This window comes from Salvelinus sp. IW2-2015, linkage group LG18 (assembly GCF_002910315.2).
Source record: "Salvelinus sp. IW2-2015 linkage group LG18, ASM291031v2, whole genome shotgun sequence".
In the NCBI taxonomy this organism is placed as follows: Eukaryota; Metazoa; Chordata; class Actinopteri; order Salmoniformes; family Salmonidae; genus Salvelinus; species Salvelinus sp. IW2-2015.
Genome location: NC_036858.1, coordinates 1,910,276 through 1,927,133, shown reverse-complemented (window position 1 = coordinate 1,927,133; position 16,858 = coordinate 1,910,276). Strand labels below are relative to the sequence as shown.

At 45.4% G+C, this 16,858-nt stretch overlaps 1 protein-coding gene across 2 annotated transcripts in view; it reads left to right on the top strand.

The window, feature by feature from the left end:
* Nucleotides 1-8,257, top strand: part of LOC111977376 (E3 ubiquitin-protein ligase TRIM39-like) — a 16,728-nt gene extending 8,471 nt beyond the window's left edge. Inside the window, exons 2-3 of one of the 2 annotated variants that reach the window (XM_070448234.1) lie at nucleotides 2,204-2,324; nucleotides 6,021-8,257. In XM_070448234.1, coding sequence (XP_070304335.1) covers nucleotides 6,023-7,630 — 1,608 coding nt within the window. In that variant the 5' untranslated portion in view covers nucleotides 2,204-2,324; nucleotides 6,021-6,022 and the 3' untranslated portion in view covers nucleotides 7,631-8,257. The remainder of the gene's footprint in view (nucleotides 1-2,203; nucleotides 2,325-6,020) is intronic. The other variant, XM_024006765.2, reaches the window with a different exon arrangement.
* Nucleotides 8,258-16,858: the final 8,601 nt, after the last annotated feature.

Below are 16,858 nucleotides of genomic sequence, written 5' to 3'. Positions count from 1 at the left end.
ATGTCTTTGGTTATGTTAGCTGCATTGTCGCTAACACAACAGACCACTTTTCCATCTACTTGCCATTCTCTGGCCACTCTCAACAGTTCCTCTGCCAAGTTCTCTGAGGTGTGTCTGTCYCTGAACTCAAGGCAGTCCAGTAGACAGCTAGACATCGAAAAATCTTCAATGAAGTGACATGTAAGAAGTGGTTACCCTTGATGTCCAGCAGTCAGTGGTAAGGCAAACTGCAGTAGCCTGTGTGGTCTCCTACTGTTTTGGAATAAGTGATTTTGAAAMGGTTTTCCTGCTTGAAATTGTGTACATTGGATTTAGACTATTGCTATAATTTCTAAAACCTCTGTCCTCCACGATCAAAAATGGCTGGAAATCGGTGGCAATCGTTTTAGCCAATGCAATATCAATTTGGCCTTGTTTTGCTACAGACATAAACTTTGGCATAAACTGGTCCATAGAAGWCTGCGTTGCTGTGGGTSGRGGAGTAGGRCTACTRGACTGAGTGGATTTAACTCCACGTGTGGAGGTGCTGMCTCCACCACTGTCACTAGCAGGTCCGCTAGTTTCTCGTAGCTCCGCTACAGCTAGCTTCACAGTTGGGTGCACAGTTCGCACATGCCGGTGTAGGTTGTGCGAAGAACCGTTTTTAAATGAGATTTAGGTTTTGGCAAATTCTACACTGTGCTCTAACATTGTCTACATTATTAACCTGTCTGGGAACGGGGTTCCGCTAGCAGAACCCCGTTCCGCTAGCGAAACCCCTCGCCAACAGCCAATGAAATTGCAGGGCGCCAAATTCAATCAACAGAAATCTCATAATTCAAGTTTCTCAAACATACAAGTATTAGACACCATTTTAAAGATAAACTTCTCGTTAATCCAACCACAGTGTCCYATTTCAAAAYGCTTTTCGMCGAAAGCASAACATATCATTATGTTAGGTCAGCAACTAGRCACAGAAAGCATACAGCSATTTTCAAACCAAAGAGAGGAGTCACAAAAAGCAGAAATAGAGATAAAATGAATCACTAACCTTTGATATTCTTCATCAGATGACACTCCCGGGACAACATGTTATACAATACATGTATGTGTTGTTCGATCAAGTTCATATTTATATCCAAWWWCCTCAGTTTACATTTGGCTTTGCCTCCAAAACATCCCGTGAATTTGCACAGAGCCACATCAGTTTACAGAAATACTCATAATAAACTTTGATAAAAGATACAAGTATTATGCACAGAATTATAGATATACTTCTCCTTAATGCAACCGCTTTGTCAGATTTCAAAAAAGCTTTATGGAAAAGCAAACCATGCAATAATCTGAGTACGGCGCTCAGAGACCAAAACAAGCCAAACATATACCCGCCATGTTGCGGAATCAACAGAAGTCAGAAATAGCATTATAAATATTCACTTACCTTTGATGATCTTCATCAGAATGCACTCCCAGGAATCCCAGTTCCACAATAAATGTTTGTTTAGTTCGATAAAGTCCATAATTTATGTCCAAATACCTCCTTGTTGTTCGCGCCTTGAGTTCACAAATCCAAATTCATGACGCGCGATCACTAGGTCCAGACGAAAAGTCAAAAAGTTCCGTTACAGTCCGTAGAAACATGTCAAACGATGTATAGAATCTTTAGGATTTCTTTAACATAAATCTTCAATAATGTTCCAACCGGAGAATTCCCTTGTCTTTAGAATTGCAATGGAACGCAGGTCACGCTCGCGTGGTCAGCTCATGCCACTCTGGCAGACCTCTGACTCATTCAGCTCCCTTTCCCCCCTCCTTTACAGTAGAAGCATCAAACAAGGTTCTAAAGACTGTTGACGTCTAGTAGAAGCCTTAGGAAGTGCAATATGACCCCATAGACACTGTATATTCGATAGGCGATGAGTTGAAAAACTACAAACCTCAGATTTCCCACTTCCGGGTTGGATTTTTCTCAGGTTTTTGCCTGCCATATGAGTTCTGTTATACTCATAGACATCATTCAAACAGTTTTACAAACTTCAGAGTGTTTTCTATCCAAATCTACTAATAATATGCATATATTAGCAACTGGCTCTGAGTAGCAGGCAGTTTACTCTGGGCARGCTTTTCATCCAAARGTGAAAATGTTGCCCCCTATCCCAAAGAAGTTCAAATGCATCCAAATGCTACTGTGCTTCCGACTCATTTCCAGCTGTTGTTTTCACAGCTGTCCTTCCTCTCTCTCTTCGGCTGCTAAGTGTTTGACTGTGAGTGAGTTGGCTCGGRACTCCCTCACGCATCTTTGGTTCATTGGTTGAAGCTGCGTGTCTGATTGACAGGAACAACAGGTGAGGCTGTTAGTCTGAGCAGACAATCAGAACGAATGTGTGTGCGCTTGAGCATTTAGGCCTATATTGTTTTGTTTCTTTTTTTGTTCTTTGAATTTGTTCATTCTATTCATTTTAATCTTTTGATTATTCGTATCTTAATTTTTCATATTTTTATAAATAGATTCGGGTCTTCTGATATGCGAGCAGGCTCCCAATTTTCAKCTACAAGAGCTGGTTCTTACACGGAACCCAAACCGGCTGCGCGCGTGCGCCATCGTGCATACATTTATTTTGTCCCCCTACACCAAAAGCGATCACGTCACGCAGGTTAAAATATCAAAACACACTCTGAACCAATTGCATTAATTTGGGAACAGGTCAAAAAGCATTAAACATTTATGGTATTTAGCTAGTTAGCTTGCACTTGCTAGCTAATTTGGCCTATTTAGCTAGCTTGTTGTTGCTAGCTAATTTGTCCTGGGATATAAACCATTGAGTTGTTATTTCACCTGAAATGCACAAGGTCCTCTACTCCGACAATTAATCCACATATAAAACGGTCAACCGAATCATTTCTAGTCATCTTTCCTCCTTCCAGGCTTTTTCATCTTTGAACTTATATGGTGATTGGCATTTTAAACTTTCATAGTATTACTACACCGACCGGCAACACAGTTCGTCTTTCAATCACCCACGTGTGTATAACCAATGAGGAGATGGCACGTGGGTACCTGCTTCTATAAACCAATGAGGAGATGGGAGAGGCAGGACTTGCAGCGCGATCTGCATCAGAAATAGAAAGGAGTTCTATTTTAGCCCTTGGCAACGCAGACGCTCGCGAGCAGTGTGGGTGCAATTGAATAACATAGATTTCAAAATGTATTTTGCAATGTGCGCGAGCGGTGTGGTTAGCCTATTAGAGCTGACTCGTTCGCGAAAGACCCATCACTAACATCCGCTAAGAAAAGTCAGCCAAAACTTTAAACCTCAACGTCAATATGGAGTCAACATACAAGTGTAAGTAAAAACGAATGTAAATAAGTTKGAAATTTGGCTACTAATGCACAAATACGTCTCATAAAAGTAATGATGTTTTTGTTTGGTTAGCTTTTGGAAATTGTAGAAATAAAACATTTTCCTTCAGAAGTTGCTAGGCAGGCTAACATTAGTTAGCTAATAAATTTGCTAGCTATCATACAGTAGGTGTATATTAATAATTATAAAGTTAATATAATTAGACATGTAATCATAATTGACTGTAGCYCATATAAAGCACCCACAAGCTACCGGTGGCTGAAAACACAATCATCGCGGGATGAACGAGTGACGAATTTCCAGCCAAGGGTGGTCAATTTAAAAATCCTTCCTCCCTRGCCCTGCAAGTGTATACTCGTCAGATGTCATGATACATCATCAGAAGTGTCCACTTCATTTGAGGGTTGAGGGGATAGTGTGTGTCAGCCGAAGGCTGTTTCAAACTCATAAAAGACATCCTCCTCCATTTACTCTCACCTTACGCCCTTGGGGGAATCCCCGCGGCCATCTTTATCGCTGGTCCAAATGATTAGTCAAGCAAGGGAAGTTGGCAACGTAAGCCCCTCAGCCTTCGTTTTTAATGAAGTTTGCGAGTGTACAATTATGTTCCCTCCGGGCCTGAAACGCCCCATAATTCAATTCATGCATGCATCCGCTAAGAAATGTCAGCCAAAACMTAAAACCAACATTTTATATGGAGAAGTCAACATACAAGTGTAAGCAAAAACAAATGTAAATAAGTTCAATTGTGCTACTAATGCACATGACGGCTCAAACACGTATCATAAAAGTAATGATTTTGTTTGGTTAGCTTTTGGAAACGTTAACTTGCTCACAACTTTCCCTGACATCACACTTACACATTGTAATTGTCGATTTACTTGATATAGTAGGGTGGCTAACATTCGAMGTCTGGGGATGCGTTGTCTTCTATCCAAGATATTAAATGCAATCATAATTGACTGTTGTGCATATAAGGCACAAATGATAGTTCCAGGATGACTGAAAACACAACCGTGGGATGAACGAGTGACACATTTCCGGGCAAGAGCGGTCATTTTTAAATGTATTAATTCTTCCCATGCCCTGCAAGTGTCAACTCGTCAGACTTCATCAGAAGTGTCCACTGAATTTGAGTGCTGAAGGGAGAGGGTGTGTCTTTTAAGTGTTTAGAATGCAGCCAAAATATCTAAAGGATCATATGATTAAACAGATTTTCCAAACTTGGGTCTGTTGTAGACCCACTTCCTCTCTGCTTAGCTCATGTCAAAATAGAAGTCCTACTTGTGCGCCATATGTGGACAAAAAATAATTAACTTTTCGGGACTTTCATTTTGACATGAGCTAAGCAGAGAGGAAGTAGGTCTACAACAGACTAAATCAAATTGTATTTGTCACATGTGCCGAATACAACAGGTGTAGACCTTACAGTGAAATGCTTACTTACAAGCCCTTAACCAACAATGCAGTTGAAAAAAATAAAATAAAAAATACCTTAACAATAAGAAATAAGAGTAACAAATTATTAAAGAGCAGCAGTAAAATAACAATAGCGAGGCTATATACAGGGAGTACCGGTACAGAGTCAATGTCCGGGGGCACCGGTTACATTTGGGAAGTCTGTTTAATAATACGATCCTTTAGATATTTTGTCTCAAATTCTCCCTGTATAATGACCAACCGTACTGCCCTCTGGCACAGTAAGTTAAAATGGAATTGTATTTAACTTCTGGCTTCCCGCGGGCTGTTTTGTGCAAGCCAAAACAATTGAATGCAATGCTAGTGTATGTAAATACACCCGAGTTGCTAAAATTGACTAGTTTTACCCCAGTGTATATAAACAATGTAAACATGCACTATATAGCCTCATAACATGGTTAAAACTATCATTTTGACATCATGGACAGTCAGTCCTTGCATCCATAGCTCTGTCAATTAATTTGACAGTGGTTAGATAATGTATTTCACCAGCCCCATCTCTCAGCTTTTTAGTGAAACAGTGGCGGGGAAAATGCTTTGTTATGGTTTCAAGTGCTGATTGCCGCTTTAAAGGGGAAATCTGAGATTGAAACAGCAGAAAAGCGGTTACCATTACACTTTTTGTGGGCTGGACAAATGTAACCATTGTCATCAAAATAATTTTTTCAAGCTCTATTTATTTGTATGTTTTTATTTTATTTATTTTTTACAATTTACGCTGTTTACAAACAATGGAGTAAAACAAGTTCATATGTTGTGTTTTGTTGCGGTAAGACAGTTGAACTAAGCTCATGAGGCATTGGCCCATGGCTATCTATAGTTATTTTAAATCTGATTGCCCCATTTAATACATAGTTAGAAAGTTGATTGCATGTACCTGGGTAATAGTACAATAGACTCTTTTGTTAACCTCTTCTCTTTATGATAAAAAGCTTTGTCTATCTCTAAAAATTGTGTAAAAAATGTCAATTGTTTTGATATCACTACAAAAATGGTCTTACATCTAACAATACATTTAGTATTCAGAAAGTGAATTACTGTATAACGCTGACTCATTATAGGAAGTGAATTAGTGTATAACGCTGACTCATTCCAGGAAGTGAATTACTGTATACCGCTGACTCATTCCAGGAAGTGAATTACTGTATAACGCTGACTCGTTCTAGTAAGTATTTTTATAGTTGTTATTTTGTGTTCCAGAAATGGCGTCCTCTAGCCGTCTCATGTCTGAAGTTCAGTTCCAGTGCTCTATCTGTCTGGATGTGTTCACTGAGCCTGTCTCCACTCCATGTGGACACAACTTCTGCAAGGTCTGTATCAGCGGATACTGGGATACCACTGACCTGTGCCAGTGTCCACTGTGCAAGCATAAATTCAACAGAAGACTTAAGCTAAAAACCAACACAACACTCAGGGATGTTGCAGATTATTTTAAGCGGAAGAGAGCGGGAGACCTAGATGAGTCCCTCCCTTCGCTTAGAGAAATGGTCTGTGATGTTTGCACTGGCAAACGGTGTAAGGCTCTGAAGTCCTGCCTGGAGTGTCAAACCTCTTTCTGTGAGACTCACCTGCAGCCTCATCAGAGAGTCACCGGCCTGAAAAGGCACAAGCTAATAGACCCCGTGGAGAACCTGGAAGACAGGATGTGTAAGAAGCATGACAGACTGCTGGAGCTGTTCTGTAGGACCGACCAGACGTGTGTGTGTCAGTTCTGCATTGAGACAGACCACAAGAATCACCACACCGTCCCTCTAGAAGAAGAGTGTGGAGAGAGGAAGGTTCAGCTGGGGAAGACGGAGCGACAGATACGGCAGATGATCAGGGAACAACTAGAGAAGGTTCAGAATATCAAACACTCAGTAGAGCTCAGCAAGAGAGATACACAGTGCGAGATGGCCGACAGCCTGCGGGTCTTCAGTGATCTGATGGATTCCATTGAGGAACGCAAGGCTGAGTTCATTGAGGAGGTTGAGAAGAAGCAGAAAGCAGCAGAGAATCGGGCTGAAGGGTTTATTAAAGAGCTGGAGCAGGAAATCACTGACCTACGTAGGAGACACACTGAGTTGGAACAGCTCTCACACACTGAGGACCACCTCCACCTCCTCCAGACCTTCCCATCCCTGTGTACCCCTCCAAACATCAAGGACTGGTCTGAGATCAGTGTTTACAGTGAGACGTGTGTGGGGAATGTGGGGAGAGTTTTGATAAATTCCTTGTCTAGGCTGGAGACGATTGTGAGATTCTTTTCTGAAAGATGCACTAAAGCAGTGGCGCACTTTCATGACATCAATCTGAAGAAGATGCAGCAGTATGCAGTGGATGTGATTCTGGACCCTGATACAGCATATGACAGGGTTGTCGTATCCAAGAACAGGAAACGGGTGAGAAAGGGAGTTAGAAGAATGATTCTCCCTGACAACCCAGGTAGGTTTCTTTGGAGTTACTCTGTCTTGGGAAAACGGGGCTACTCCTCTGGGAAATTCTACTATGAGGTGCAGGTGAAGGGGAGCGTTTCCTGGAAGTTAGGCGTGGCCAGAGAGTCCATCGAGAGGACTGGGTTGTTGTGTTCACTGAGCCCGAAGAATGGATTCTGGACTGTGGAACTCGGGAAAGGGGATAGGTGTCAGGCCAACAACTCTCCTTCTCTAACTCTCTTCATTGAGAAGCCCCAGAAAGTGGGGGTGTTTGTGGATTTTGAGGGGGGTCGGATCTCCTTCTATAATGTGGAGGCCACGTCTCATATCTACTCTTTCATTGGCTGCAACTTCACTGAAAAACTCTATCCATACCTTAACCATTGTTGGTTTTGATTTTGGAGTTCAAACGTCTGCTCCATTGGTCATTACTCCAATCAATCATTTACACAGACTTAATCAGAGTCCAATAAGGCCATAGAGGTTTAAGCAACACAGAATCGGCAATGTAACATATTACGAACCTGACGACGCTGAAAACGAAACTTGTTTGTTAATGTAAAATATAAATAAGTGCTTAAGCCTGTCTTCTCTTGTGATTTCTACACTTGTTTTTGAATACCACTTGTTCCTGCCAGCACCTGGATCTAGATGCACGGCTGTGCACTGTTTTGTTTTTGCACTGCAATTGAAATGACTGAACATTATATTGAACACCAATGAGTAGTCAGTCTACCCACTTTCAAATTCAACTGTAAGTAAGCCTTAAACAGACTATTGAATCGTCAGAAATTAGTGTCTCAGTCCCAATCATGAACTAGGTTTCCATCCAATTGGTGACAGATTTTCATGCAAATATATTCTAGAATCTGCATATAGAAAATATGCACATTTTCTCACCAGTGGAATGTTTCCACCAAACTGACTTGTTGCAGATCAAAATCAGTGCATGATGACAGTGCACACAAAATGTACCTTTTTTTTGCTTCAGTTTTCATGTACCGAATAAAAATCTAAAGTTCAGTGTGTTTCCATCACATTTTCAGCTCCACTGATTTAAATAGCGTTAAAGGTGCCTACTCTGGTCTTGACACGTTCGCTCTAGCCACCCGCTGGCAGATACTGTGTGGGCAGTCTACATGACAGATACTGTGTGGGGAGGCTAGTCTACATGACAGATACTGTGTGGGGAGGCTAGTCTACATGACAGATACTGTGTGGGGAGGCTAGTCTACATGACAGATACTGTGTGTGGAGGCTAGTCTACATGACAGATACTGTGTGGGGAGGCTAGTCTACATGACAGATACTGTGTGGGAGGCTAGTCTACATGACAGATACTGTGTGGGGAGGCTAGTCTACATGACAGATACTGTGGTGGAGTCTACATGACAATACGTTGTGGGGAGTCTACATGACGAGATACTGTGTGTGGAGGCTAGTCTACATGACAGATACTGTGTGTGGAGGCTAGTCTACATGACAGATACTGTGTGGGGAGCTACAATGACAGATACTGTGTGTGGAGGCTAGTCTACATGACAGATACTGTGTGTGGAGGCTAGTCTAACATGACAGATACTGTTGTGGGGAAGTCTACATGACAGATACTGTGTGTGGAGGCTAGTCTACATGACAGATACTGTGTGTGGAGGCTAGTCTACATAGAAGATACTGTGTGGGGAGTCTACATGACAGATACTGTGTGGGGAGGCTAGTCTACATGACACATAAGGTGTGGGGAGTACATGACAGATACTGTTGGGGAGGCTAGTCTACATGACAGATACTGTGTGGGGAGTCTACATGACAGATACTATGTGGGGAGGCTAGTCTACATGACAGATACTGTGTGGGGAGGCTAGTCTACATGACAGATACTGTGCGGGGAGGCTAGTCTACATGACATATACTGTGTGGGGAGTCTACATGACAGATACTGTGTGGGGGAGGCTAGTCTACATGACAGATACTGTGCGGGAGGCTAGTCCTACATGACAGTACTGTGTGGGGAGGCTAGTCTAATGACAGATACGTGTGGGGGCTATCTACATGACAGATACTGTGTGGGGAGGCTAGTCTACATGAAAAGATACTGTGCAGGGAGGCTAGTCTACATGAAAGATACTGTGTGGGGAGGCTAGTCTACATGACAGATACTGTGCGGGGAGGCTAGTCTACATGACAGATACTGTGTGGGAGTCTACATGACAGATACTGTGTGGGAGTATACATGACAGATACTGTGCGGGGAGGTAGTCTACATGACAGATACTGTGGGGAGCTAGTCTACATGACAGATACTGTGGTGGGGAGTCTACATGACAGATACTGTGTGGGGAGTCTACATGACAGATACTGTGCGGGGAGGCTAGTCTACATGGCAGATACTGTGCGGGAGGCTAGTCTACATGACAGATACTGTGTGGGGAGTCTACATGACAGATACTGTGTGGGGAGTCTACATGACAGATACTGTGTGGGGAGTCTACATGACAGATACTGTGTGGGAGTCTAAATGACAGATACTGTGGCGGGGAGCTAGTCTACATGGCAGATACTGTGCGGGGAGGCTAGTCTAATGACAGATACTGTGTGGGGAGTCTACATGACAGATACTATGTGGGGAGGCTAGTCTACATGACAGATACTGTGTGGGGAGTCTACATGACAGATACTATGTGGGGAGGCTAGTCTACATGACAGATACTGTGTGGGGAGTCTACATGACAGATACTATGTGGGGAGGCTAGTCTACATGACAGATACTGTGTGGGGAGTCTACATGACAGATACTATGTGGGAGGCTAGTCTACATGACAGATACTGTGTGGAGATGCTAGTCTACATGACAGATACTGTGTGGGGAGGCTAGTCTACATGACAGATACTGTGTGGGGAGGCTGTCTACATGACAGATACTGTGCGGGGAGGCTAGTCTACATGACAGATACTGTGTGGGAGATAGTCTACATGACAGATACTGTGCGGGGAGGCTAGTCTACATGACAGATACTGTGCGGGGGGCTAGTCTACATGACAGATACTGTGTGGGGAGGCTAGTCTACATGACATATACTGTGTGGGGAGGCTAGTCTACATGACAGATTCTGTGTGGGGAGTCTACATGACAGATACTGTGTGGGGAGTCTACATGACAGATACTGGTGGGGAGTCTACATGAACGATACGTGTGGGGAGTCTACATGACAGATACTGTGTGGGGAGGCTAGTCTACATGACAGATACTGTGTGGGGGGAGGCTAGTCTACATGACAGATACTGTGTGGGGAGTCTACATGACAGATACTGTGTGGGGAGGCTACATGACAGATACTGGTGGGGAGCTAGTCTAACTGACAGATACTGTGTGTGGGTCTACATGACAGATACTGTGTGGGGAGTCTACATGACAGATAACTGTGTGTGGAGGACTAGTCTACATGACAGATTACTGTGTGGGGAGGCTACATGACAGATACTGTGTGTGGAGGCTAGTCTACATGACAGATACTGTGTGTGGAGGCTAGTCTACATGACAGATTGTGTGGGAGTCTACATGACAGATACTGTGTGTGGAGGCTAGTCTACATGACAGATACTGTGTGTGGAGCTAGTCTACATTACAGATACTGTGTGGGGAGTCTACATGACAGATACTGTGTGGGGAGGCTAGTCTACATGACACATAAGGGGGAGTACATAGATACTGTGTGGGGAGGCTAGTCTACATGACAGATACTGTGTGGGGAGTCTCATGACAGATACTATGTGGGGAGGCTAGTCTACATGACAGATATCGTGTGGGGAGGCTAGTCTCACATGACAGATACTGTGCGGGGAGGCTAGTCTACATGACATATACTGTGTGGGGAGTCTACATACAGATACTGTGTGGGAGGCTAGTCTACATGACAGATACTGTGCAGGGAGGCTAGTCTAACATGACAGAACTGTGTGGGAGGCTAGTCTACATGACAGATACTGTGTGGGGAGGCTAGTCTACATGACAGATCTGTGTGGGGAGGCTAGTCTACATGACAGATACTGTGCAGGGAGGCTAGTCTACATGACAGATACTGTGTGGGAGGCTAGCTACGAAGATCTGTGCGGGGAGGCTAGTCTACATGACAGATACTGTGTGGGGAGTCTACATGACAGATACTGTGTGAGGAGTATACATGACAGATATGTGCGGGGAGGCTAGTCTACATGACAGATACTGTGTGGGGGACTAGTCTACATGACAGATACTGTGTGGGGAGGCTAGTCTACATGACAGATACTGTGTGGGGAGTCTACATGACAGATACTGTTGTGGGAGTCTACACTACAGATACTGTGCGGGGAGGCTAGTCTACATGGCAGATACGGTGCAGGGAGGCTAGTCTACATGACAGATACTGTGTGGGAGCTACATGACAGATACTTGGGGGAGTCTACATGACAGATACTGTGTGGGGAAAAGTCTACATGACAGATACTGTGTGGGAGTCTACAGACAGATTACTGTGCGGGGAGGCTAGTCTACATGCAGATACTGTGGCGGGGAGGCTAGTCTACATGACAGATACTGTGTGGGAGTCTACATGACAGATATCTATGTGGGGAGGTAGTCTACATGACAGATACTGTTGGGGAGTCTACATGACAGATACTATGTGGGGGGAGGCTAGTCTACATGACAGATACTGTGTGGGAGTTACATGACAGATACTATGGTGGGAGGCTAGTCTACATGACAGATACTGTGTGGAGATGCTAGTCTGCATGACAGATACTGTGTGGGGAGGCTAGTCTACATGACAGATACTGTGCGGGGAGGCTAGTCTACATGACAGATACTGTGTGGGGGAGGATAGTCTACATGACAGATACTGTGGGGAGGCTAGTTCATGACAGATACTGTGCGGGGAGGCTAGTCTACATGACATATACTGTGTGGGGAGCTAGTCTACATGACAGATACGTGTGGGGAGTCTCCATGACAGATTCTGTGTGGGGGAGTCTACATGACAGATACTGTGTGGGGAGTCTACATGACAGATACTGTGTGGGGAGTCTACATGACAGATACTGTGTGGGGAGTCTACATGACAGATACTGTGTGGGGAGTCTTACATGACAGATACTGTGTGGGGAGGCAAGTCTACATGACAGATACTGTGTCGGGAGTGCTAACATGACAGATACTGTGTGGGGAGGCTAGTCTACATGACAGATACTGTACGGGGAGGCTAGTCTACATGACAGATACTGTGCGGGGAGGCTAGTCTACATGACAGATACTGTGTGGGGAGTCTACATGACAGATACTGTGTGGGGAGTCTACATGACAGATGCTGTGTGGGGAGTCTACATGACAGATACTATATGGGGAGGCTAGTCTACATGACAGATACTGTGTGGGGAGGCTAGTCTACATGACAGATACTGTGTGGGGAGGCTAGTCTACAGACAGATACTGTGCGGGGAGTCTAGTCTACATGACAGATACTGTTGGCGGGAGGCTAGTCTACATGACAGATACTGTGCGGGGAGGCTAGTCTACATGACAGTATACTGTGTGGGGGAGGCTAGTCTACATGACAGATACTGTGTGGGAGGTCTACATGAAGATCTGTGTGGGGAGTCTACATGACAGATACTGTGTGGGGAGTCTACATGACAGATACTGTGTGGGGAGTCTACATGACAGATACTGTGGTGGGGAGTCTACATGACAGATACTGTGTGGGGAGTCTACATGACAGATACTGTGGTGGGGAGGCAAGTCTACATGACAGATACTGTGTCGGGAGTCTACATGACAGATACTGTGTGGGGAGGCTAGTCTACATGACAGATACTGTACGGGGAGGCTAGTCTACAATGACAGATACTGTGGCGGGGAGGCTAGTCTACATGACAGATACTGTGTGGGGAGTCTACATGACAGATACTGTGTGGGGAGTCTACATGACAGATGCTGTGTGGGGAGTCTACATGACAGATACTGATATGGGGAGGCTAGTCTACATGACAGATACTGTGTGGGGAGGCTAGTCTACATGACAGATACTTGTGGGGAGGCTAGTCTACATGACAGATACTGTGTGGGGAGGCTAGTCTACATGACAGATACTGTGCGGGGAGTCTAGTCTACATGACAAGTACTGTCGGGGAGCTAGTCTACATGACAGATACTGTGCGGGGAGGCTAGTCTACATGACAGATACTGTGTGGGGAGGCTAGTCTCATGACATACAGTGTGGGGAGGCTAGTCTACATGACAGATACTGGCGGGGAGGCTAGTCTACATGACAGATACTGCGCGGGGAGGCTAGTCTACATGACAGATACTGTGTGGGGGAGTTACATGACAGATACTGTGTGGGGAGTCTACATGACAGATACTGTGGTGGGGAGTCTACATGACAGATATGTGTGGGAGTCTACATGAGATACTTGCGGGGAGGCTAGTCTACATGAGATACTGTGCGGGGAGGCTAGTCTACATGACAGATACTGTGTGGGGAGTCTACATGACAGATACTATGTGGGGAGGCTAGTCTACATGACAGATACTGTGTGGGGAGTCTACATGACAGATACTATGTGGGGAGGCTAGTCTACATGACAGATACTGTGTGGGGAGTCTACATGACAGATACATGTGGGAGGCTAGTCTACATGACAGATACTGTGTGGAGATGCTAGTCTGACATGACAGATACTGGTGTGGGGAGGCTAGTCTACATGACAGATACTTGTGCGGGGAGGCTAGTCTACATGACAGATACTGTGTGGGGAGGATAGTCTACATGACAGTGACTGTGCGGGGAGGCTAGTCTACATGACAGATACTGTGCGGGGAGGCTAGTCTACATGACATATACTGTGTGGGGGAGGCTAGTCTACATGACAGATACTGTGTGGGGAAGTCTACATGACAGATTCTGTGTGGGAGTCTAATGACAGATACTGTGTGGGAGTCTACATGACAGATACTTGTGGGGAGGCTAGTCTACATGACAGATACTGTGTGGGAGCTAGTCTACATGACAGATACTGTGTGGGGAGTAGTCTACATGACAGATACTGTGTGGGGAGGCTAGTCTACATGACAATCACTGTGCGGGGAGGCTAGTCTACATGACAGATACTGTGTGGGGGAGGATAGTCTACATGACAGATACTGGGGGAGGCTAGTCTACATGACGAGATAGTGCGGGAGGCTAGTCTCATGACATATCTGTGTGGGGAGGCTAGTCTACATGACATAATACTGTGTGGGGAGGCTAGTCTACATGACAGATTCTGTGTGGGGAGTCTACATGCAGATACTGTGTGGGGGTCTACATGACAGATACTGTGTGGGAGTCTACATGAAGATACTGTGTGGGGAGTCTACATGACAGATACTTGTGTGGGGAGCAGTCTACATGACAGATACTGTGTGGGAGTCTACATGACAGATTACTGTGTGGGAGGCTAGTCTACATGACAGATACTGTGGGGGGCTAGTCTACATGACAGATACTGTGCGGGGAGGCTAGTCTACATGACAGATACTGTGTGGGGAGTCTACATGACAGATACTGTGTGGGGAGTCTACATGACAGATGCTGTGTGGGGAGTCTACATGACAGATACTATATGGGGAGGCTAGTCTACATGACAGATACTGTGTGGGAGGCAGTCTACATGACAGATTACTGTGTGGGGAGGCTAGTCTACAATGACAGATACCTGTGTCGGGGGGGGAGTGCTAGTCTACATGACAGATACTGTGCGGCGAGGCTAGTCTACATGACAGATACTGTGCTGGGGAGGCTAGTCTACATGACATATACTGTGGTGGGGAGGCTAGTCTACATGACAGATACTGTGTGGGGAGTCTACATGACAGATTCTGTGTGGGGAGTCTACATGACAGATACTGTGGGGACGTCTACATGACAGATACTGTGTGGGTAGTCTACATGACAGATACTGTGTGGGGAGTCTACATGACAGATACTGTGTGGGGAGTCTACATGACAGATACTGTGTCGGGAGGTCTCATGAAGATACTGTGTCGGAGTCTACATGACAGATACTGTGTGGGAGGCTAGTCTACTGACAGATACTGGTACGGGGAGGCTAGTCTACATGACAGAATACTGTGCGGGGAGGCTAGTCTACATGACAGATACTGTGTGGGGAGTCTACATGACAGATACGTGGTGGGGATCTACATGACAGATGCTGTGTGGGGAGTCTACATGACAGATACTAATGGGAGGCTAGTCTACATGACAGATACTGTGTGGGGAGGCTAGTCTACATGACAGATACGTGTGGGGAGGTAGTCTCATGCAGATACTGTGTGGGAGGCTAGTCTACATGACAGATACTGTGCGGGGAGGCTAGTCTACATGACAGATATACTGTGCGGGGAGGCTAGTCTACATGACAGATACTGTGTGGGAGCTAGTCTACATGACATATACTAGTGTGGGGAGGCTAGTCTACATGACAGATACTGCGCGGGGAGGCTAGTCTACATGACATATCCAAGTGTGGGGAGGCTAGTCTACATGACAGATACTGCGGGGGAGGCTAGTCTACATGACAGATACTGGCGGGGAGTAGTCTACATGACACATATCAGTGTGGGGAGGCTAGTCTACATGACAGATACTTGCGCGGGGAGGCTAGTCTACATGACAGATCTGCGCGGGGAGGCTAGTCTACATGACAGATGCTGGGGGGGCTAGTTTACATGAACGATGCTGCGGGGTGGCTAGTCTACATGACAGATACTGTGTGGGGAGGCTAGTCACATGACAGATGCTGCGCGGGAGGCTAGTCTACATGAACAGATGCTTGCGCGGGGAGGCTAGTTACATGACAGATGCTGCGGGGAGGCAGTTTACATGACAGATACTGTGTGGGAGGCTAGTCTACATGACAGATACTGCGCGGGGAGGCTAGTCTACATGACAGATGCTGCGGGGGAGGCTAGTCTACATGACAGATGCTGCGCGGGAGGCTAGTCTACATGACAGATACTGTGTGGGGAGGCTAGTCTACATGACAGTACTGTGTGGGGAGTCTACATGACAGATACTGTGTGGGGGGCTAGAATCACTGACAGATACTGTGCGGGAGGCTAGTCTACATGACAGATCTGTGTGGGGAGGCTAGTCTACATGACAGATACTGTACGGGGAGGCTAGTCTACATGACAGATACTGTACGGGGAGTCTAGTCTATGACATACTGTGCGGGGAGGCTGTCTACATGCAGATTCTGTGGGGAGGCTAGTCTACATGACAGATACTGTGCGGGGAGTCTACATGACAGATACTGTGTGGGGCAGTCTACATGACAGATCTGTGTGGTGAGTCTACATGACAGATACTGTGTGGGGAGGCTAGTCTACATGACAGATTCTGTGCGGGAGGCTAGTCTACATGCAGATACTGTGTGGGGAGTCTACATGACAGATACTGTGTGGGGAGGCTAGTCTAACATGACAGAATACTGTGGGGGAGGCTAGTCTACATGACAGATACTGTGTGGGGAGGCTAGTCTACATGACAGAATCTGTGTGGGGAGGCTAGTCTCATGACAGATACTGTGTGGGGAGTCTACATG